Here is a 25,358-nt window from a genome sequence, read left to right on the forward strand (position 1 = left end):
TGAAAGTTCTTTCCAGATATCTTGAAAAATATATATCATTTTCCCTTCTACACAGTCATCCAATTTCAAGAGCAGAGTTAATTGTTTGTTTTCCCCCTTCAGATCTGCAATATTCTACAGGAAGATTTGTGTATAGCGAATAAAAAATAGATTAATGTGTTTTTGCATAAAACATGTGGTCACAAATTTCTATTTCTTGGAAGGGTGGTAGAGGAGGAGTTATAGCATTTTCTTTCCCAAGAGCCATAACACTTTTAACCAAACTTGGATACTTGACTTTTAGAATATTTATGAATTTTTTGTTTTATTACTCAACAATTACAAAAAACGCTCCTGATGCTCTTGACTATATCTTAAAATATACCAGTAATAAACAGATGTTTAGATCAGTCCAGCAACAGAATAGATATAGTACAATTTAAATCACACACCCATCTAAGACTTTCCTATCAAAGTCTCAGACAGTGTTATCCATCACCCACCTTTTCATGGATGGAAGCAAAAATATGGAAATTGCAGCACCAACTAAGAGTTAACAAACTTGTGTTAGTGTAAATCAAGGCAAGCAGCATATTGCAAAGATGTGGGCCCTATGAAAGTCTCTTTTCTCTCAAATTTTTATAGACAACATGTAAAGAGATAAACAGTATTAAAATATAGCATTTTCTTGTATTTTCTTGAGGTATAGTTCAAAATTTGTCATTACCAGACATTGCTTTTTTTTTTATTTTATTTTATTCTTTGGAAAAGTATGTTCCCTCAACAATAGCAAGTCTATATTAATTCTTCCAATTATAAACAGAAATGCTTTGTCTAGTACAGCTAATTCTTCTAATTATATATATGAGAAATGCTTTGTCTAGTTCAGATGAGGGACTCATATCTCTCAGGTGAGTGCCCTAGACTTGGGCTATTAGCAGGATATCTCTAATTCTGACCGGAAATTGTATCCTAGATCTGAAAAACCTTTCTGAAATTTTGTCAAAACTGATAGAGAGATGCAATGCCTGATATGGATTGGTTGTTTAAACGTGGTTTTCCCATATCTTAGGTAAGTGTCCCTAACTCCTGAACTACAGACTCAGTTTCTCTTTATCTGGGTAAAGATTAATACCTACGTATTTTTAGAAAATGGAATGGTTCTAGCCAATTGGATTGAAAAAGAGACTGAATCTCCAGCCTTGTGGTTAGGGCACTCACCTGAGATATGGGAGACACAGACTGGACTTCAAACTTTGGTCTACCACTTTCCAGATGAGTGGCTTGGCTATTCTGAAGTCTGTCTAGTTTTGACCAGAAATTCCATTCTAGAACTGAAAAACATTCCTGATTAACCTGTATTTTTCTAATGAAAAGACATTAATAGAAACTATCTCAATCAGCTCTAGTATCTACACTAAATAAATATTTTTAAATTCACTCTGGTATGTGATCTGCACTTGAGAGACTTTAAACTCACTGAGTTTCAAGATGAGAATTGTAGTTACTGGATCATAAAGTCAGTAAGAGTAAAAAAAAATCTGCATTTGTGTAAGTATTTGAAAGAACACTTAAATGCTGGACACATTTGAAGTAATCATCTTTTATTCCATTTAATGAATAGCCTATTTAACTGTGGAAAATTTGAATACTTCACAAAGAATTTTGCTACATGAGTGATTAATTAACTCACTTATTCTGAGCAAAATGTGTCATGATTCTGAATATTTGTGCATTTAAGTTAGGTCATGTTAAAACTATTATATTATCTTATAGAACTTCCTGTTAAAGGACGTGTTTATTTAAAATATGAGTTTTTGAAGGAAGTTTAGGAAAATACTCTAGAAAAGTGATTCAGACGTTTGTGGTCAACAAAGTAGTTACACACACACATACACACACACTGTATTTATGTGTATATGTATGCATATGGTGTATGTGCATGCATACACATACAGACCACTCCTTAGTGTGCTGCAAGATCAGGCTGAACCCGAAGAGGTTTCATCGTTCAAGGAAACAAGGAAATCCTCGCATCGACGTCAGCAAGATGTCGCAGCCTGACCTGACGCAGAAATTCGCAGAAGCGCTTGAGAAGGAACTTGACACCACACAGACAGGAGACTCTGCCATGGAAAAGTGGGAAACACTGCGGAACATAATGCACCGCACTGCCCTGGCAACCTTTGGAAAGAGGACCACAAAGACGCACGACTGGTTTGAAGCAAAGTCCTCTGTGATGATTCCAGTCATAGAAGCCAAGCGCGCCGCCCTGGCAGAATACAAGCGGTCACCAAGCCAGAGGAACCTACAAATTCTCAGGGCTACTAGGAGCAAGGCTCAACAGGTTGCCAGACACTGTGCGAACGAATATTGGCAGCAGCTCAGCAACGACATCCAGAAAGCAGCCATATCAGGGAACACAAGAGGCATGTACGACGGCATCAAGAAAGCGCTGGGCCCTACCCAGAGCAAAACAGCACCCCTCAAGTCATCTACTGGAGAAATAATCTCCGACAAGCAACAACAGTTGGGGAGATGGGTGGAACACTACTCCGACCTCTACTCCAGACGGAATACGGTGACCTCTGCAGCATTAGATGCCATTGAATGCCTGCCAACCATGGAAGAACTTGATGCAGAGCCAACAGTAGAAGAGCTCAGCAAGGCTGTTGATAAACTGGCCTCAAGAAAAGCCCCCGGCAGCGACGGGATTCCTCCAGACCTGCTGAAACAGTGCAAGTGTTCCCTACTGCACCCTCTTCACAAAGTGCTCTGTCAGTGCTGGAAAGAAGGAGCCGTACCGCAGGATATGCGGGATGCTAAGATCGTCACCCTCTACAAGAATAAGGGCGAGAGAAGTGATTGCAACAACTACAGAGGCATCTCCCTTCTTAGCATCGTAGGCAAAGTATTTGCTAAGGTCATCTTGACTCGACTGCAGAAGCTGGCTGAACGTGTCTACCCGGAGTCACAGTGTGGTTTCCACGCAGAACGGTCAACCGTAGACATGATTTTCTCCCTAAGACAACTCCAGGAGAAGTGTAGAGAACAGCAGATGCCCCTGTACGTCACCTTCATTGATCTCACCAAAGCCTTTGACCTGGTCAGCAGAGACGGACTCTTCAAAATCCTTCACAAGATCGGCTGCCCACCAAAACTGCAGAGTTTGATTGAATCCTTCCACACAGACATGAAGGGAACAGTGCAGTTTAACGGCAGTTGCTCCGAGCCTTTCAGCATCAGCAGCGGCGTCAAGCAAGGCTACGTTCTTGCCCCCACATTGTTTGGGATCTTCTTTGCCCTGTTCCTCAAGCATGCCTTCGGCTCAGCAACGGAAGGAATCTACTTCCGCACTAGATCGGACGGCAAGCTATTCAATCTCTCTCGCCTCAAAGCCAAGACGAAGATACGCAAGACGCTGATCAGGGACATGATATTTGCCGACGACGCAGCAGTCATCACACATACCCAGGAAGAACTACAGTCGCTGATGAGCCGTTTTTCCATGGCCTGCAAAGACTTTGGGCTGACTATCAGTTTGAAAAAAACAAACGTCCTAAGCCAGGACACTGTCACTCCACCAGCCATCACAGTAGACGACTACCAGCTTGACGTCGTCCATCAGTTCACGTACTTGGGCTCCACCATCACCGATAATCTCTCCCTTGACACTAAGCTCGACAAGAGGATCGGGAAGGCAGCCTCTACTTTAGCCCGCCTGACAACCCGAGTGTGGACCAACCCCAGGCTGACAACCGCAACAAAGATGGCAGTGTACAATGCCTGCGTCATCAGCACCCTGCTGTACAGGAGCGAGACATGGACCACATACGCGAGACAAGAGCGGAGACTGAACGCCTTCCATCTACGAGGTCTGCGCCGCATCCTGGGCATTACCTGGCAAGACAAAGTCTCCAACCTCGAAGTTCTGACTCGAGCCGGCCTCCCCAGCATGTACACCATGCTCCGACAACGTCGCCTGCGTTGACTTGGCCATGTACGCCGCATGGAGGACGGGAGGATCCCAAAGGACATCCTCTACAGGGAACTGGCATCTGGGAAGAGAACCACAGGGCGCCCGAACCTGCGATTTAAAGATGTCGTGAAGAGGGACATGAAAGCCATTGACATAAACACGCAGTCCTGGGAAGACCTCGCAGCAGACCGCCCGAAGTGGAGGGGCACTCTGACCACACAGCTTAAGTCAGGTGAAATGAACATGATGCGTGCATCAGAAGAAAAGCGAGCCCGCAGGAAGTTATGCAACAACAATAGCCAGGGAACCACCTACAGCTGCGACTTCTGCGGCAAAGAATGCCTGTCCCGGATTGGCCTTTTCAGCCACCACCGACGCTGTCCCCGACGCTGTCCCAGACAATCCGACACGAACCAAGACGAGAACTAGGATACGTCATCCATGGTCAACTGACCGACGGAGGCCAACAGCACATACACAGGTGTAGAAAATACCAATATTAACAGTTGATGTTTCAGGAAGAGAAATAATTATAGTTACAACATAAAATTAATAATTTATCACTTTCAGATAAAAGAGAGTGCACCCTATTTAAGCTAACTGTATCTCTTTTTGAAGGCCAAAGTTTAGCAAAGCCCTCACATCAGGAAGAGAAAATGTGCTCTTAACATTTAAATTAGACCAAAATTAACATTTTCCTGGGGTGGGTGAGTGAGGTGAGAGGACATGAGGAAGATCCTCCCCAAATCTGTAACTTATTTTACTTTTATTTCATTTAAATATGAATGGCATAGACACTTTATGGGGCATCTCTGTGTATTTGAAATCCTTATATGAGGGTGGTTTGTTAGATCTGGACCAAAATCATTGGTCTCTAGACAGCCAAGCAGTTCCTTCCATAACAACACTATATTAGCAATGTATCATCCTGCTGCCTCTTTGCTTCCAGAGCTTTTTCCTGCCACAATTGAAGACTCCAGTAGTGGGAAAAGCTTTTCAGGGGGAGTTTCTCTCAGCTCCCCATCTTCCAGAGCCATTCTTTGCTCCAACAAAAGACTTGGGTAGTGTCTCCTTTGGAACTTTTTCCACAATTCTTTCCTCTCCCTCCCAACCGAGTCTGAGCCTTTCAGTACCTTAATTGCTATACCTGGTGAGCACAGACTTTTACTATGGTGTGTAGCTACACATACCATGCATGTCACCACAGGTTTAGGGAAGTACAGACAAGATCTTGTAAAAAGAATCCCCCCATATCTTCCCATTCTGTGTGTACATGTATTTTAATTGCTCTTCAATGACAATATAGAAATGGTGAAAAAGAAAACATTCTTATATTTGTAAACTCAGGGTAGGTGGTCCTGAATTTGTCCGTAACTCCCATTTATGTGTCAGTATATGAACTCCTGTTCATGTGTAATGTATAATTTTTAAGAGGAAGATGCATTCCCTCTTCCAGTTCCCTTTGCTTGACAAAGCCATTAGGAAATGTTCATAAGAGGATATGCATAAAGATTTTGTTTAGAAGTATAGCCAACACAGTCTAAATTGTAGTATGTTCCAATTATAGGATAATCATAGTTTCACATAAATGTGTTTGGAGAATGGGGTCATCCCTAATATGAGCATCAACCATTTTTAATGTTGAAATATTTTTTCAACTGGTAGATTTTCCTCGTTTTGATTGATAGTATAATAGCTTTGTTAGAGAAGCCAAAATGTTCTGATTATTTGTGCATGAATAGCTACACTCAGCTTATTTTATTTTTTTGAAAGATGTGTAGTACAGGTATATACTGTGATTCCCAATCCTGGTTTCCAGACTATGAGGCCTGTGGAAATAGCATGATCAACTGGGGGAAGATAATCCCTCCTAACAGTCTGAAGAGACCCTCTGGTTGAGTTTAGAATGGCCCTGATGAGCTTCAAAGTGACTTCATCAAAGGAAAGGAATGGCAATGTGAGGCCTGAAGTGAGCTGAGGGGTATCTTAGGGACATGAGGTGGAAAAAAGTTCTCTAAAGATTAAAAATAAACAAACTGATGCTACTAAGAACTCTGTGTAGCAGCATCTGCTTGTTTCAAAACATTTAAATACATGGTTGGCAGCTGAAGATTGTTAGTTGCCCCACTATATTTTAAGTACATGATGTGTTTAAATAGCTGTACATATCTCCACCAGTATTTTCATGACAGAGACTTTTCACTGTGGAATAGTTCTGTGAACCAGCATTCCTGTTTTGTTCATAATGTCTGCAAGCATATTTATGGCTGAGGCAATTCAGAAGTTTTAATCCAGCTACATCATATTCGGTCTATAGATAGTCAGATCATGAGTTAAAAGAAAAAGCTTTGGGGCTGCTGCAGCTATGATTTGCCAAGTAAGAAGCTAAAAATAAATAAGCCAATGCAAACATTTCAGATTAACTTTAATTTTGTTCAAATTTTAACTTCTGTCAGAAATTTTTTCTTTTCTGTGTCAAAGAAATTGACAAAATACAGAGCGATGTAGATGTATTGGGATCACCACACACTGGTGGTGTATTATGCTTCTCTGAGTTTCTCAAATGCCTTTTAAAATTAATATAACCGCACAATGAAAAATGTGTAAGATTCTATGAATGCCTGGAAATCCTTTGATGAATATACACAGCACTTCCCAAAGTATCTTGGCCATGATTCAGCAAGGTATTTAAGCACATTAATATGTTAAAGTGTGTGAATGCAGTTATGTGCTTAAAATTATGCACTGTATTAAGTATCTTGTTTGATGAGAGCCAATATTTAAAAGTTTAAATAAAATTTTTCAAAAGCACTTAAATCATTTAAGAGTATTAAGTCCTATTAAAAGTCAAGCCTAAGTCACTTTGGCACCCTGGAAATTTTACCCTACGTTCCAATTAAATTAACTGTAGTAATGAAATGAGTTAAAACAATCTTAATGTCCAGTAAAAAAAAAATCAGTTTTTAAAAAATTGTAACATGTCTTTAAAATTATCTTCTGATGGGAGGCTTGCATACAATTTTATAACCCAAGAATAATTTATCAGGAATATAGATTGCACTTTCTTTAAAGAAAAAAATAAAATAAAGTAAATTCAAATTTTTAACTTTGAACTGTTGCTTCCTGGTGGCTTTAGAGTTCAAATCTGAATTACTGTAGTTGAAAACCCAACTAATATATAATACCTTTTTCTTCAGCAATATGAAAATGTATTGCATATGCAAATTGACTGTTTCATACCTAAACCAGAAGAACTAATAAATATATAAGAACTTTAAAATACTTTTTCTGGAACAACTGAGACAAAATCAAAATGTATTCCTTGAGTTTTATATTGTTTTCAAATATTATTTAATAAGCATTAAAGCAGCATTTTCTGTTATGTGTTATAATTTATCTATTGTACTTCACATTCCACAACAAACATATAGATACTAAATATTCACAAATTGAATTTGGATGCTGATGCACAAAAATAAATTAATCAAAACATACTCATGGGTAAAACAGGATTTTCTATGAATACCAAGTCATTTTTTATTTCCTCAGAAAAATTGAAGAGTTGGTCTTTGCTTTTAAAACACTTTTTCACTTCTGCGGCAGCATATGTAAAATGCAAGTTCTCAGATTTGTCCTCTGTACTTTTTTGAGTTGGGAATATTGATCACATACATAAATGAAAGACATATTTTAGTAACTACCACTTCAAAAGGAATCTAAGGTGTAACCCTTTTATTCATTAATTCTTCCATTTTTTAAATGGCAAAACTGTTGTCATCCTATATATATATATGTCTCTTTGTAAGTTAATGTGCAAAACAAAATGTACAGTAATTTAAGTATGAAAGTTAACAAGTTGACACAAAATTTGTAAATCATTATATTAATGAACATTTTATATGCGTAAAAATGCAAATATGCATGCTTATTCAGGAATTTTGTCTCATTTTTAGGCAGTAGTATTAAAATTAGAGTTTTGCTACAAAAATGTATTCTCAGACTATGTGAAATGAGTATATCAAATATTGTGTGTACAAATGAATTTGAGCTTTTAACAGCAATTTGCAAAAAGGGGGTTGCATTGCTACTATTAAACAACTAGAAATGATAAATAATCTGGCAGTTTGCTTTAGATGCTAATGCAACCAAAAAGCTTTTAAAATAACAAAATCTCACCAATTTTGAGGATTCATAATAGGATCATTTTTGTTACATATGTTGGCCATAGTGTTGACTGTTTTCTCCTTGCAGGACTCTCTCCTGTAAATTATTATAATCTGTTATCTGAATGAAAAGCCATCATAGTTGGGTGCAAAAATATAACAAAATGTCTTCTAAGGATTAAAAGCAATTTCCAGCAGGAAATCTGTAATCTCCCTACAAACCCTCTTTTTTTCTAGAAATTGGAATGGAAGTCCCATAATTTAATCCTCCAAGAAAATGCACCACTATTGTGAACTGTCTCAAAACTGTATTGTGAAATTTGTTACACAATTTTATACTCTGTGAAATTTGTTACACAATTTTATTTCTGCATGGTGCAGTGCTTTCTATTTCCTATATATTGGTTTATACATATTAAAATGAAGTAAATGGATCTGTTGTATAAAGTGATATGTATTGTATTAAACTGAAGTTAATAAAACAACACAGATTGCAGAATTCTCTTTAGACACTCAGTGATAAGGCTAATGAAATTTCTGTTTAGCTTTGACTGCTTCCCTTTGCACTGTTTTGACAGTAGTCATCCCTGTAAGTGCTCTCCAAATCAAGCTCCAGTAGCTTCAATGTAACCCAACCTGTGTTTTGTATAAATGTGTTGTCTGCTGACCTAGAGAAGAACACTTGCATCAGCTACATTGATCAATCCACATTGCTTCTCATCATTTAGCAGACAATTAATACTACAGTGTAAAGACTCCCCAGAGCACTTGTTTAGAGCAGGATCACTTTACAGAGAAACCACAGGAGCTGTGCGCAAGCAGAGGAGGGGGAAGGGAAAGCTAACTGGAGAAAGAAAAGCATAAGAAATGAATTATCTTTCAGTGGTCAGTGTTCCACTCTGACAACTTTGAAATTGCATTTTCTCCACTGAAACACTGAATGCTTTTGGAATAAATCCAATTTTGTAGATTGTGCGTGAGTTTAGTGTTTATTTAATTTTAATATAAATATTCTTTATTGAAAAGGCAGCAAAATAATACTGGAGAACATCCATGTACATAATTCCAGAAAAATATGCATGCTATTAATAAGCAGGCTTAATGTTTGAGAAATATTTCCAGGCCATTTTATAATTAATCTTGTGGGTTATGAAAGTGGCACCTTTCAAAAACACTGATTTTACATGTTTTGTCTTCATTTTATTGTGTTAAGAAAATATTTCAGTAGAGTTGCTTGTTTTGATTATCTTTTCATTGTTCCAGGCCAAACACAGGATTTTGAACTGGGATGTAGGCTAAATTGTTTCTGAAAGATTTTGTAATTCTTAATTTTGCATATGAATTGTATTACTGAACAGAATGCTAACCTACCTGGACATTTTAACATTTTACCCTATCTGGACTATCAATAATGGCTATAAAAGTAGCCATTTCTCTACAAAAGAATTTAACATCCTTTCCCCCTTCAATTACCAAAACTGCTGACCTGTAATTCATTTACAAATTTGACACTGTCAACCTGGGCTTGAATAAAGATAGTAACTGGTTAACACACTACAAAGCCAATTTCCCCTGCCTTTGACATTTGCATTTTCACATCAGAAGCTATGAATGGAACACATACAGCCTACTTAATTAGCTTCATTAATACGAATCCTACAATTGATAGGTACCTGCTTTTGCTGTTATATATTCATTAGAGTCTGTTATTTCCAGTCCAACTCATCTGATGAAGTGCGTTTTACCCACAATAGCTCATGATCCTATATATTTGTTAGTCTCTAAGGTGCCACAGGACTAAGTTAGGGTACGTCTACACTACAGCGCTAGTTCGAACTAACTTAGTTCGAATTAGTTAATTCAAACTAAGCTAATTCGAACTAACGCGTCTAGAACTAAAAACTAGTTCGAATTAGCGTTTTGCTAATTCGAACTAGCAAGTCCACATTGAGTGGACTCTGAACAGGGCTTAAGGATGGCCGGAAGCAGTGCCGGCAGGGCATAAGAGGAGGACTTAGAGCATGGAGATGCTGTCTCAGGCTAGCCGAGGGCTGTGCTTAAAGGGTCCCAACCCCCACCCCGGACACACAGTTCTAAGGGGTGCCCCGCTTGCAAAGAAGTTCTGGCTTGGAGTGCCCAGAGTACCCACACTGGGCACATCACACCACTCGGCCATCAGCCCAGCTGCACTTGCCGCAGGCTGCCATCTGGGGAGAGGGGGCAATTGGTGGGCTGCAGGAGAGCTTCCACCCCCAGAAGCCCGCAGAGCCAGCCCAGTCCTCCCCATCAGGGGCTCGTACCCCATTCCTCCCTCACCTCCTTCCACTTACCCTTCCCTAGCCCCCCTTCTTATTGATGTACAAAATAAAGATAACGTTTCTTCCAACATTGACTCTGTCTTTATTGAACAAAACTGGGGGGAGACTGGGAAAAGGAGGTGGGAGAGGGGAAGAGAAAGGCTGGGAGAAGGGAGGGCAACTAACATGATCAGGGGTTGGGAACAGGTCCCAGATGAAGAAAGGCTTCAGAGACTGGGACTGTTCAGCTTAGAAAAGAGGAGACAGAGGGGGAACAGGATAGAGGTTTCTAAAAGCAGGGGTTGGGTGGAGACGGTGCATTCAGAAAAGTTCTTCCTGAGTTCCCATAAAGAAGGACTAGAGGACACCAAAGGAAAGGAATGGGTAGCAGGCTTGAAACTAGTAAGAGAAAGTTGTTCTTCTTCACAAAGCAAATAGTTAACCTGCGGAACTCCTTGCTGCAGGAGGCTGTGAAGGCTACAACTAGAACAGAGTTTAAAGGGAAGTGAGATCAAGTCATGGAGGTTGGGTCCATGGAGTGGTCTTAGCCAGGGGGTAGGAGTGGTGTCCCTGCCCAAAGTTTGTGGAAGGCTGGAGAGGGATGGCACAAGACAAATGGCTTGGTCACTGTCTTCGGTCCATCCCCTCCAGGGTCCCTAGGGTTGGCCGCTGTCGGCAGACAGGCTACTGGGCTAGATGGACCTTTGGTCTGACCCAGGACGGCCATTGTAAGCTCAGGGCTCAGGGTCGGGGGTCTCAGTGGACCCCCTTGATTTTCATCCACACCTGCTCCTGGGTGGCCAGGCTGGCAGCTCTCCTGCCCTAGACGGCCACTTTCCTGTGCCTAGTGCGCTAGTGCAGAGATCGTGGACAAGGTCCGCAATGTCCGCACTAGCCCAGGAAGGTGCCCGCCTTTTGCGGTCCAGGGCAAGCTCCCGGGAGCCGCCAGCCTGGTCCCGGGAAGAGGGGGTGGGCTGGGGGACATCGGGTGGGTGGCTCTGTGCCGTGCCAGGTGCAGGGTCTGCTGGCTGGGTGCTGGCAGGCTTGCACCTGGCACGGGCACCGTAGCCAGTCCGTGCCCCTTTAAGGGTCCGGCGCCGGGAGGGGGGCATAGAGTTTCCCTGGTGTTGGCCAGAGTGGCCACCAGGGAAACCTGGGGAGGGCTAGCCTCCCACTAGTTCGAATTAAGGGGCTACACACCCCTTAATTCGAACTAGCTAGTTCGAACTAGGCTTAATCCTCGTAAAATGAGGTTTACCTAGTTCGAACTAAGCGCTCCGCTAGTTCGATTCAAATTCGAACTAGCGGAGCGCTAGTGTAGCGCCTATTAAAGTTAGTTCGAACTAACGTCCGTTAGTTCGAACTAACTTTGTAGTGTAGACATACCCTCACAGACTAACATGGCTATCTCGTTGAGGGTCTTAAAGTGTATACTTGTAAATCTTTAAAACTTTTCATTTCATCTTTAGCAATCATCATGATAAATCAAAAAAGAATTTTCTAATAAAGGGCAAGATTGTTGCTTGTCCTAAGTGCCCAAGCAGGAGACACAAGGAGTTGACTCCTTTCTGTCCTTTACATGCACGATGCTATGCAGTATTGTACAATCACCCTTCTCCCCCTTTCAAAGGAGATAGATTGATAGGGCAGGGAATGACAGAAGGCCTTAGTGAGAAGTAAACTACTGCTGGTGTAGATCATTAGCAAATTACTCCTTCTCCTAACCTCTCCCCCTCTCTTCCTCCCCACCACTGCCGCTTTCAAGTGGTCAGCACAGCTATACATTGTGCATTGCTCAGGGCAGAATAGCCCATAATGATTTCAGAGTGTTTCAGAATTCTCAGTAAACATATTAGTGCTTGCTCTCTGTCACTCATTTTTATTTAACATTTATTTGGGCCAGACTTTTCAACAGTGTTTTCCAGTGTTGTCTTCAAGTCATCATTGTCAAGTCCAAGTCGAGTCTCAAGTCACTACAGTTCAAGTCTCAAGATGAGTCTCGAGTACCTAAAGTCACTTTCAAGTCCCAAATCGAGTTTCAAGGCTTAATTTAAAAAATGTCTAGTCACTTTTGTACAAGCCATCAATATCAATAAATAACAATAAGCACTATCTGTTTTCATTTATTAACATAAATCATACTTGCTAACTACTAGGAGATCTGGGGATAGAGTTCTGTGGTTGGGAACAGGGGGGCTGGGGATAGAGTTGCGTGACTGGGGACAGGGGGCTGGAGATAGAGTTTCATGGCTGGGGACGGGGAGTGGGGACAGAGTTCTGTGGCTGGGGGGGGCTGGGGATAGGGTTCTGTGGCTGGGGGCAGGGGGCTGGCATGTGCCTTCCCTGGGGCCGACCACCTCCGCTCCCCCCACGGTGCGGGAAATCCCTGCGCACGCCTCTCCCCCGGGGCTGACTCCCACCCAGCCCCCCACGCTCCTTCTCCGGGGCCGACTCACCCCTCCTGTGGTGCAGGGACGCTGCCGTGCTCCTACTCCAGGGCCAACACCAGGTGTTAGGGGAAAGGGAAGTGGCAGGGAATTTGGTGCCCCATTTAACATGCCATTTTCGGACAATTTTTTCACCAAGTCCATTTAACAAAATTTGCAAGTCTTAAGTCGAGTCTCAAGTCACAATGAACTCGAGTCGAGTCTCAAGTCAAGTCACCTAGGCGACTTAAGTCGGACTCAAGTTCAAGTTGTGGGACTCGAGTTGACAACCCTGGTGTTTTTAGAACCTGAACTTTGAGACCCACATTAGAGACCCTTTAATTAAGAAGTACTATTTACTCCTTGTAATAACAAAAGAGCTAGAGGTCACCAAATGAAATTATCAGGGAGCAGGCTGACCCACCGATAGAAGGGGAAGGGCAAAGGGGTCAGTTGCCCCAGGGCCCAGTGCTTCCAAAGGACCTAGCAGAGGCCAGGACCCTTATCTCAGAGGCAATGGTGGCTGGAGCCCCAGCCCTTTAAATTGCTGCTGGAGCATCACGTGGTGTGTTTTGGGTAACTTTGAGGGCTGGAGGGTGGGGCTGGCATGGTGCATTCTGGGTGGCATTCTGAGGGCCAGCGGCCCCCAGCCCCACATCTTCTGCCCAAGGCTATGCCCCTTAGAGGTGCATGGAGCCATCTCCCCCCCACACATCTTGCCCAGGGGCCCTGTAATTCTGTTGGCCCCTATTGTCTGTTTGCAATAGGGATGTTAGATATTGGGTAATTGAATAGTCATGTAATTAAATGAAGTCTTTGCGGTTACCTAACTCTCCGATAATCCCTGGGGACAGGGTTGGCTGCCAGTGCGCTGCCAGTGCACTCCCAGCACCACTCCTGGGGAGCCCCCTGACACTCTATGCTGCTGTTTCTGTGTCAGAGGCAGCAGCATGGGGTGGCAGGCAGACCAGCTGCTTGCCAACCCATGCAGCTGGGGTGGCAACTGGGGGGGATCTGAGCTCCCCGTGCACCCTCTGATGGAGGTAGCAGTTCAGGAGTGGGAGCCGGGAGGTAGCCCTGCAGAGCTGGTGCTGGGGGGAACCAACTTCTAAGCAGGCTCCTCCCAGCACCATCTCCTGCTTCCCCCTCCTCCACACTTGCTTCCTCTGATAAGAGGAGGAGGGGGAATGTGTGTAGCTGAGAAGATTAACTAAGGTGTATTGGTTAATTATATAGTCAACTATACATTGATATCCCTACACGGCAATAGATATAAAACCAAAAAAGTACTTTTTCATTCAATGTACAGTCAATCTGTTGCTAGAGGATGTTGTAAAGGCCAAGGCTATAACAGGTTTTTAAAAAACTATATAACTCTATGGTGGATAGGTCCACCAATGGCTCTTAGCCAGAATGGGCAAGGATGGTGTCCCTAGCCTCTGTTAGCCAGAATTGAGAGTGGCTAACAGGGAATGAATCACTTGATGATTGCCTTTTCTGTTTACTCTCTCTGAAGCAACGAGCATTGGCCACTGTCACAAAACAGGATACTGGACTAGATGGACCTTTGGTCTGACCCAGTCTGACCATCTTGTGTTCTTATAATGAATGTGTTCTTATGAACAATGCGTAGTCCTGTGGCACCTTAGAAACTACTCGTTTTTAAAGTTACAGACTAACACAGCTCCCCCTCCCGAAGGTTCTTATGAGATAGCGATGTAGAAATAGATTTTAAGTGAGATATTAATTGCTGTGATTCATCATTGTGGGCTGTATTATTTTTGCTTTCTGTAATCCTAAAGTAAGATATATCCTGACATTGTGAGCAGGGATCTGTATTTGGGATTCCTCTAAGCTATAGTATCCTCTTGTTTTTATGGCACGTTTTCCTCTTCATGGGACTTTTCTGACTTTCTAGTTCTGTTTTGAATTAAAGCAGGTCAGGTGGGTCATCAACATGGAATAGGAAGTTAACAAAGATGAAGGTGGATGATTACGATGCAAGGAAGAGTAAGAGCCAAGAATTGAATTTGAGGATGTGTGAATGTGTAGTACAGAAGTGCAATATAGCAGGAAATTAGAGAGAAGACGTGGACAAAGTGCTGTTCCTGGGAGGAGAAAGAGTAGGATATTGGGTTGGAAGTGACAAGAGTTATAGAAGAGAACCCAGTGCCTCTCCTCTGCAGTCTCTGGAAGATGACTCTAGGGGTATGTCTAGACTACATGGCTCTGTCAATGGTGCCATGAATACTAGTTTACCCGGCATAGGCAAAGAAGCGGGGATTTAAATAATCCCCGCTTCATTAAAATAAACATGACTGCCGCACTTTGCTGATGATCAGGTGATCCGGCACAGCACAGCAGTATAGACGCGGATCTGTTGGCTGGGGAAGCCTTTGCCGACCAATTCCTTATGCCTCATGAAACGAGGTTTACAGGATCAGTTGTAAAAGGCTTCCCCAGCCGACAGATCCGCATCTAGACTGCCGCGCTGTGCCGGATCAGCTGATTGTTGGCACAGCGCGGCTGCCATGTTTATTTTAATGAAGCGGGGATTATTTAAATCCCTGCTTCTTTGCCTATGCCAGGTAAACTAGTTTACATGGCTCCGTCGACGGAGCCATGTAGTCTAGACATACCCTTGGTGAGTAATGGATATAAAGTCTGTTTTGCTTAATACAAATGACATGTACAGAGTCAGATATGAGATTTCTTTCAAACAAACAAAACCCTGTTTCTCTGGTGTACAAAATAAGTATTTACTCAGTCAGGTGGACACTGGACTTACCTTTCCTAGCATTCACAGCAATCTCTGGTTTAATGAACAATAGCACAAGAGTCATTCTGGAGTCAAGATCTCAAAGAAGCCAAATTCTCAACATAAGCCCTCTAAACCAGAAGAAATCTTACTGTGGTCTGTAGAGAGCTGGTTAATTATATGGTGCTGGCATTTATTGTTTCCAGCTGCTAAATTATATTAGAAGACAGATGAAACTACATTAACTATTTCCCTCGTGTTGTTTTTCTGTATGTAGGAAGAAATGTTTGTAGTTGTTACAGGGATATAGTATGACATAAGTGGGATGGAAAGTGCACTACATAGTGAAGAATAAGTGGAATTGGTCTTGAAAATAATCTCTTTGTTAAGTTGCAGTCCCCAGTCTGAAAAAGTTTTAAACTGCTGGGCAAAACCAATGTGTTTTTGATCTAGGTTACTGATCCCAGAAACATTTTAAATGTTGATCTTTTGTTTTATGCGTGGCTATATTAATGCTTGTATTAGTTTAAATTTTAATACCATATTTCAGCATAATCCAATACCATCCCTGTTTTTTCAATTTGAATGTTTTTTGGTTTTTTTTTTTTGGCTTACCACATTGTATGCATGGTGTATCCATTCACTTTAAATGGAACTATGGCTAAGCCATATTTGGGCAATATTGTCTAGTTGTTACATAGAAATCAGATCAATATAAATAGAAGCTATCCAAAATAATTTTTAGATTTTCTTGGCCAATAATTACAATGTTGCCATTTGAAATAATTTTTCCATATATACGCTTATTATGATGGCAAGGTAAGAGAATTGAAATATTACCTTATTATAATTAGTCATCAGTGTTCAATAATAATTCAAAACTGGGGAGTTTTTTGAGGTATTGATGAGTCAATGAGTGAGTGCCTAAGAGAAGAATTTATCTACATAATGGTCTTCTCTATACAGGTACTACAGAGCGAGTGTGTTTGATCCAGGGAACAGTTGAAGCACTGAACGCGGTTCATGGCTTTATTGCTGAAAAGATTCGTGAAATGCCTCAAAATGTGGCCAAGACAGAACCTGTCAGCATTTTGCAGCCCCAGACCACTGTTAATCCAGACCGCATCAAACAAGTGAGTTTTTGGTTGGGAAAACAGAGGCATATCAGCTGCTTAGAGTTAACTTCTTTTATAAAACGCCTTAAATGTTTAACATGTAAAGGGTTTACATGAAATTGTTTTTGGAGAATGTCAGTAATTTTATTTAAGAATTTTCTGATATACTTTTGCTTACAGTTCTTCTCTATACTCAGTTTTCCCCCAACAGCATTGATATATAATATCTTATAAAGTGAACCACTGTTAGGTAATATGTATCTTTCATAAGCTTCTTTTCTTTATCGTTTCAGGGAGCATATTTTTCTGTGTTACTTCAGATTTAAAATATGGGCCTCTCTGTAAATCATTACGATTTATTGCAGTTCAGGAAAAATTGACCCAATACATTTCCTCACTCTTACGTTGCAAAACAAATTATTTTTAAATTACTGTTTGGGTCATATGTATATTGGAAAAACCTACATCATAAAGCAGATGCTCGCAAATATAAAGATCTTTATTTGTGGGTATTTTCATCTATTTTAATCAATTCCATTTGTATCATCTTTGTATATAGTTTGTATTGGCTTATCTTCAAGTATTATCATCTTTTGAGTAACTGTAAGGTAGTCACAAGTTAAAATGACCAAAAGCCTTCTTTTATTTTATTACATTTTCCCAGAATATTTGGGACTGAGAAAAGACATATCCACAAATAAGGCTCAAACACAATGGCTTAAGTAACTCTAAATTCATAATTTGTTTGGTTTGTTGCTTCTGGAGGAGAGAGAAAATCAAAGAAATGGCAGTTTTCTTCTGTCTATTCTGTACAGTACGATACATTCCTCTTACATAAAGAGTATGATTCAGTTGTTTACAGTAGTTCACGTTAGCTATGTGTAATGATGTTATCTATTTATTTAGTGTGTGTGTGTGTGTGTGTGTGTGTGTGTGTGTGTGTGTGTGTGTGCAAGCACCTGCATATATGCATTCAGAAATTGTGGCTGATGGTGTGGTATATTATAAATATTTTATTAGCATGAGTTTGAGATGGCCCCATAGCTCCAGCGTGATTAAACCACTCATTATTTCTACAATTCATTGCAAATGACTGCTGATAAATACCACAAAACCATAAAAATATTTTGAAATGCTGTAGAGAATTAACAAAAAAACATAAAAGTTTTACATATAACTTCCCTTTTAAAGTCAGGTGTCTGAAAATAATAAAATATAATAGATTTTAAATAGCTTTTCTGCATGTTAATACTTGTGTAAGTCCCACGATCTAGCAAGGCTAAAAGCAATCAATATGATCATGAAATATTGGACCAGAAACATGTCAGTGGTACAGAATTAAAGTCTGCCCAACCTGCACCCTAGATTAGTGTAAGGTGATGGTTTTGGTTGGTTGGTTTAGGGTGTTGTTAAAATTTTTGTCCCTCTTTCCCCCCTTTATTTAAATTCCATATGTGGGAAAAGAAGCAAACACCTCTATTGCTGTTGATTTGAAAATATGGCAGATCTTTGAGTAGGTTGCGTAGTTTTAAATTTTCAGAATAGTAAAAGTATATCCACGGGAGATGGATTAGTCGGCAGAGTTGCAGATCAGAAAGTCAAACTCCTGATAAATATAATGGGAGGATGGGCCTAAAATGTGAATGTACATAAATATATTTGTATATCAACGTATTACAGTTACAATCAAATTATTTCAAACTTTTATTTTATAGCAGATGGCACCTTTTCATGATAAATCCCTGGACTATAAATATTGACTCATTAATTTAAATCATTAAAATATATGTCTATATTATACACCAAGGAGTGTGATCCCCACACTTTGTTCATAGATAAAAATTGGAATAAAGTAGTCATTCCACTGAAGTAAAAATATTATTTTTAATCTAAAGGTAAAACACATATTTAACAAATTTATAAAGATTATGTAACATTTCACAACAGGCAAATATGAACTAGAAGTCTGTTGACGTTACAAAGTTTAGAAATAAACACGCTCCAACTTTATTGAACCAACCAGAATAAATCAAAACATGAACTATAAGAGCTTTGTGATGATAAACCATATGAATTATTATTATTATTTATTTTATTTATTGAGTTGTACAAATTTCTATATTGCCATAATAATATGTGGGTGCATTTTACATGGCTTAAATGTAAAAATATTACCCAGGCATATGCTTTAAATATCCCATAAAAGCTCCATTCCCTCTGCACTACAGTACAACCTGCTGATACAGGGCAGGAATGAAGGAAAATCTGTAGGCTTAATGCTTGGGTTTACAGAGTTGAGAATTAGAAAAACAGTTGAATAAAAAAATTCACACTCAGTATTGTTTTCTGAATGCAACTTATCTTGCTATTCTCAAGCCTCACTTAAGATAGGCTCAAGCTTTCTGACAAATTGCAGGTGGTATGGTGGGATAAGAGAGGGTGTCCTTTGACTAGTTGGATGCTAAGCTCTTTAGAGCTTTGTAAATAGCATTGAATACCTTGAATTTCACCAGAAAATTGACTGACATCTTTTGTAGAGTTTGAAGATTGGTGTGGATTGTTGTTCTTGCCGGTCTGTCTTGTTCAGAAGATGTATGATTACTTTCTGTGCTTGCTGAACCTTCCATTTCCAGGTAGAAGGTGCTGCAGTAGCTTATCCAAGAGGCAGTAAAGTTACTAATGGCAATTGCAGATTCTGAACGTGGGAGGGAAGAATGAAGTCTTCTGGCCAGCCAAAGATGGGGGGGGGGAAAAAAGTTGTTTCTAGCTTCTCTTGTTACCTGAAAATCCAGGACAAGTGTATTAAAAATATAAGAACCTAGAATTAATTTAATATGCCATTTTCAGCCCATTTGATATAGTGATCTTGTTTAGATACCCAGTTTTGGGTTCCAAATTTTAGTCTCTGACTTTTTAAAATCTCTGCTCCTGAGTCTGTTACCAGAGTGTTTAACACTGAGTGCCTAAACTCAGGTTCTTAAACACATATTTATGTCCCTAAATAAAAGTGATCTGATTTTGAGATTTACTGAGCATCAATGAATTCCACTGAAGACAATGGGAGATACTCTTCCTCTTTCAAAAGTGGGCTACTTTTATTCTAGTTTCTAAACATGGATTTAGGATCCTGATTTAGGTATGAAAATGTCAGCTTAAATCCAGGAAGAGACATTTTGGTAATACCAAGGCAGGCTCTTTCAAATCATAGTGTATATGTAGACTTTGCATAAACCTTAAAAAGATTCTCTGCATCAGTCAACATCTCGTCTTTAATTAGCCATATAGATCTTCAGCCCACTGGCTGTAACCAGATTTCCATATCTGCAGTAAATGAGAATCTAATGAAATAGCTCCATCTTTGGTCAAATGAGAAGTAGGGTTAGAAGGGACCCCAATCAGAGACATTGCCTCCATTTCTCAGGGAGATGCTCGACCCCTGCTATAATCCCACTCCCTTCCTTGCCCCAATCCCCTCACCTACCCCACCTCTTTTTTGCCTCACCCCACCCTGCCTCTTCACACTCCCACTCCATTCTACCTCCCTCCCTGCCTCTTCCTGCCCTGTTCCTCTCCCTCCTCTCAGCACTTCCTGCATACTACTAAACAGCCATTTGTGGCAAGTGGGAGGAAGAAGAGTTGATCTGCAGGGCTTGCTGGTGGGTGCTGAGCACCCACTATTTTTTCTGTGGATTCTATAGCTCCTGAGCACCCACAAACTTGACTTCTATGACTGCCAGTGTCATCTAGTCTAACTCTCTGCCAAGATGCAGGATTTGTTTTGTCCAAACCATCCAAGACAATATGTATGCAGCACTGATGATTGCAGACAGTCCCACCTCAAGATCTATGTAAGCTTCTCATAATCTCTGAACAGGAGAGACCAGACTGCCCTTCTGTGACTTCACAGCTGAGATGTCTTAGGGAAGAAGAGGAGTCAAATAGTTACCATCCTCTTGGATGTCTCTGTATGACTAGAACAACTTTAAAGCTGTGCTTCCAACCCTGGCCAAATCTAGCAGCATTTGAAAGCACAACTGATCTTTGTTTATTGCTCTGCGGAGATCATTGACTGGTGAGACTAAAAGCATTTGTATGCCATATCTAGGTCTGGAACCTGATTAATTGCCATTCTCTAACTTAGAGGGTGCTGGATGCAGTTAATGTTGGCCCCTCCTACATTCTCAATGATTTTTCTTTAAGAGATTTACTCTTGCTATTACACGATTAGACACCTGGTGAAAGCTGGCAAGAAAATTAATGTCAAGAAATTGTTTCTTAAACACATCACAAAGTCTTATCCCATGTTCTTTTGTGCCTCTTATTTGAGTGGCTCCCTGCTCACATAGGCTGTAGGGTAGCCTATATTGCTATAGCTTAGGTCACACAAGGGTGTGAAAAAACACCCTTACGAGTGACATAAATTACACTACTAGAAGCACTCATGTGCATGTCGCAATAGCGACAGGAGAGTTTCTCCCACTTACATAGCTTCTGCCACTTGTGGAGCTGGGTTTTTTTTATTGCCAGCAGGAAGCTATCTGCCACTGGCATAAAGCATCTTCGCCAGACACACTGCTGCAATGCAGCAGTATTGGTACAACTGTTTTGTACATATAGACATGGCCTTATTCTGTTTTATTGGTATAGCTGGGGTAGGGCATGGGTAAGAGCGGGAGAAGGCTAGATCTGACCATTTCCTTCTATTATTATAGTAGGTTTCAGGGAAGGTGCAGGAGGGGGATGCTAACTCCTGATCTTTTCTTTTATCCTCTTCTCCCACTCCTCCCAGGTTCTGGAGAGGTTTCTGTGCTACAAAATGGCAGCAAGCAATGGTTATGCTCCCTGCCACTTGTTATTTCTAAAGGTATTGTGAGATGCTTTCATTGAGGTGCCATATTAGAGCAGGACTTTCTTTTGTTTTGTGAACAGGGCCCTGGAGGATCATAGACCCTTCCCAGCAGCTGTTGAATTTTTATGATATCTCCTTTGGGCAGCTACTAATCCTCACTTTTACCATGTAAAAGGAGAGCATTTAAAAACCTTTCATATATATTAGATTTCGTCCTCTTTCTTCCTTGCACCCTGAAAGGTCATTTACATTAGCGCAGGTTGAGTGCAAATGGGGTGGTGAAACACTACCAGCTGTGAATGGAAGTGCTATACACCTGCTTTGCCTAGGTGCAAAGGTACAATGCATTGGGAAGTCAGACCTGTAATATCAACAAACTAATTTCTCTATGCACTGGGCTGTAATTAATTACCTAATATTAATTATTTCTTAATCAAAGGAAGCTTTAAAAAATTAGTTATGTATTTACATTACAGACCCTACCTTTTAAAAATACTTCATGATTATCATGTCACTTCACTAAACTCACACTTCATGGGTGTGTAATAGATTAAAACTATAATAAACTGCAAAGTGAGCTGCTGCCAAGGAAATCCCTTTTGGCTCTGTAGAAAGCATACTAAGCCAGTGTTTCATGTCCTCCAGCACAGTAATGTGGTGGAATCTTGCACAGCAGCTTTGTCCCTTGCCTGGCTTGAATTGCTAATGCTATTCAGCGCTTACTTTGCATCAGCAATGTAATTAAAATGATAGTAAAAAATGTAAAAACAAACCAGTTGATTTAAGTCATTTAAAATTAAACCACAGAACATTCAAATTGTTTTGATTGTTTTATTGATGTTTAAAGGTGTGGACTTTTAAAAAGGCTGAAGTTCATTCTTTCTTTACCGTTGTGTTATGCAGGCTCACCATTGTTTGGCAAGCCCTACCCTAGCCAACTATGAAGTGATAAACTGCATGCAGTTTCAGCTTTCAGTTTGAGTGTCCTCTTTTTGTGGTGCATGATAGCTTTACCATTGTTTAACTATGGCATTTTATTATTTAACTTTCTGCCTTTTTTCTCTTTGTCTGTATAAAAATAGACAAAAAACCCTAGTATGACACTGAGCGTTAAACTACTGAACAGTTAACTCAGTAGAATACTCATGATCTGTCAGGTAAATATGTAATCTTATTTTAAACTAGAACACTTACGGGGCATTGCTTGGGCCATCAGGGCATAGGGCTGAGGGTGTGGGAAGTGCAGGAGTCAGGGTTGCGGGTAAGGAGGGGATGGGGTGCAGGAATCAGAGCAGAGATTGGATGCTCAAGGCAGGGGGTATGGGTCCAGGAGTCAAGACAGGGAGTTGGAAAGTGTGAGAGATTCATGGCAGGAGATGGGTGACTCATGGCAGTAGATGGAGGCATCCACTAGCTTCTTCCTGGAACCAGCCCGGAATTTGGGATGCAGCAAGACCCACCCACCAGCTTCTCCAGCCCGGTGGAGGGGAGGGCTGTGAAGCCCACCCACTGGCTTCACCTGGGGCCAGTCATGGGCTGCAAGGGCCACGTGGCATGCCCACTGCCTTCTCCCCAGGCTGTCCCTACGTGGGGAATGGGGCAGTGCAACCCTTCCACCTGCTTCTACCCAGAGTGGTGGGGGCAGCCTAGAGCTGACGGAGCAACATAGCATAGTTGGCAGCTGTTCCACTGAGACAGCCTGGGGCAACATAGGCATGGGCAGCAGTTGAATGCCCAATTGGAGAAGGCCCAGCCCCATCCCTTCCACCTGAGTACCCTGTCCATCCAGACCAGTACCCTGTCTGCCAACAGTGGCCAATGCCAGGTGTCCCAGAGGGAGTGACTCAAACAGGTAATGATCAAGCGATCTCTCTCCTGTCATCCATCTCCACCCTCTGACAAACAGAGGCTAGGGACACCATTCCTTACCCATACTGGCTAATAGCAATTAATGGACTTAACCTCCATGAATTTATCTAGTTCTCTTTTAAACCCTGTTATAGTCCTAGTCTTCAAGAGGCAAGGAGTTCCACAGATTGACTATGCGCTGTGTGAAAAAGAACTTCCTTTTATTTGTTTTAAACCTGCTGCCCATTAGTTTCATTTGGTGGCCCCTAGTTCTTATAATATGGGAACAAGTAAATAACTTTTCCTTATTCACTTTCTCCATACCACTCATGATTTTATAGACCTCTATCATATCCCCCCTTAGTCTCCTCTTTTCCAAGCTGAAAAGTCCCAGTCTCTTTAATCTCTCCTCATATGGGACCTGTTCCAAATCCCTAATCATTTTAGTTGCCCTTCTCTGAATCTTATCTAATGCCAGTATATCTTTTTTGAGATGACGAGACCACATCTGTATGCAGTATTCCAGATGTGGGCATACCATGAATTCATATAAGGGTAATAAGATATTCTCCATCTTATTCTCTGTCTCTGATTCCTAAAATCCTGTTTGCTTTTTTGACTGCCGCTGCACACTGTGTGGACGTCTTCAGAGAACTATCCATGATAACTCCAAGAACTCTTTCCTGATTAGTTGTTGCTAAATTAGCCCCCATCATATTATATGTATAATTGGGGTTATTTTTCCCAATGTGCGTTACTTACACTTATCCACATTAAATTTCATTTGCTATTTTGTTGCCCAGTCACTTAGTTTGGTGAGATCTTTTTGCAGTTCTTCACAGTCTGCTTTGGTCTTAACTACCTTGAGCAGTTTAGTATCATCTGCAAATTTTGCCACCTCACTGTTTACCCCTTTCTCCAGATCATATATGAATAAGTTGAATAGGATTGGTCCTAGGACTGGCCCTTGGGGAATACCACTCTCCATTCTGAAAATTTACCATTTATTCCTACCCTTTGTTTCCTGTCCTTTAACCAGTTCTCAGTCCATGAAAGGATCTTCCCTCTTATCCCATGACAACTTAATTTACATAAGAGCCTTTGATGAGGGACCTTGTCAAAAGCTTTCTGGAAATCTAAGTACACTATATCTACTGGATCCCCCTTGTCCACATGTTTGTTGACCCCTTCAAAGAACTCTAACAGATTAGTAAGACTTGATTTCCCTTTACAGAAACCATGTTGACTTTTTCCCAACAAATATGTTCTATGTGTCTGACAACTTTATTCTTTACTATTGTTTAAACTAATTTGCCCAGTACTGACATTAGATTTACCAGTCTGTAATTGCCAAGATCACCTCTACAGCCCTTTTTAAATATTGGCATTACATTAGCTATCTTACAGTCATTGGGTACAGAAGCTGATTTAAAGGATAGGTTATAAACCCTAATTAATAGTTCCACAATTTCACATTTGAGTTCTTTCAGAACTTTTGGGTGAATGCCATCTGGTCCCGGTGACTTGTTACTTTTAAGTTTATCAGTTAATTCCAAAACCTCCTCTAATGACACTTCAATCTGAGACAAGTCCTCAGATTTGTCACCTACAAAGGATGGGTCAGGTTTGGGAATTTCCCTAACATCCTCAGCCGTGAAGACTGAAGGAGAGAATTCATTTAGTTTCTCTACAATGACTTTATCATCTTTATCGTCTGTCCAATCCCAGCCCAATCCTTTCTGGGCACACGGAGGGCTGGGGTTTCTGAGCTGCAGCCCCAGCCTTCCTTGATGGCCTTAGAGTGCAGGTATTTTTAGGAAGGCAATGTTTTCCTTTGCCTACATTACCCACCATTCATGAGTATGGACCATGCTGCCAGCCATTGGTTGCTTCCCCAGGGCTGGAGAGCTTGCTGCTTCCCATGGTCATTTTTGAGAATAACTG

The 25,358-nt window shown here is 41.0% G+C and overlaps 1 protein-coding gene across 7 annotated transcripts in view; it reads left to right on the forward strand.

Annotated features, from left to right (window-relative positions):
- NOVA1 (NOVA alternative splicing regulator 1) overlaps positions 1–25,358 on the forward strand; it is a 228,744-nt gene that overhangs the window by 160,667 nt on the left and 42,719 nt on the right. For all 7 annotated transcript variants that reach the window (XM_075927001.2, XM_075927000.2, XM_014573715.4 and 4 more), the window contains one exon: positions 16,569–16,735. In XM_075927001.2, the coding sequence (XP_075783116.1) occupies positions 16,569–16,735 (167 nt within the window). The remainder of the gene's footprint in view (positions 1–16,568; positions 16,736–25,358) is intronic.

This window comes from Pelodiscus sinensis, chromosome 5 (assembly GCF_052426305.1).
Source record: "Pelodiscus sinensis isolate ZL-2025 chromosome 5, ASM5242630v1, whole genome shotgun sequence".
Classification (NCBI taxonomy): Eukaryota; Metazoa; Chordata; order Testudines; family Trionychidae; genus Pelodiscus; species Pelodiscus sinensis.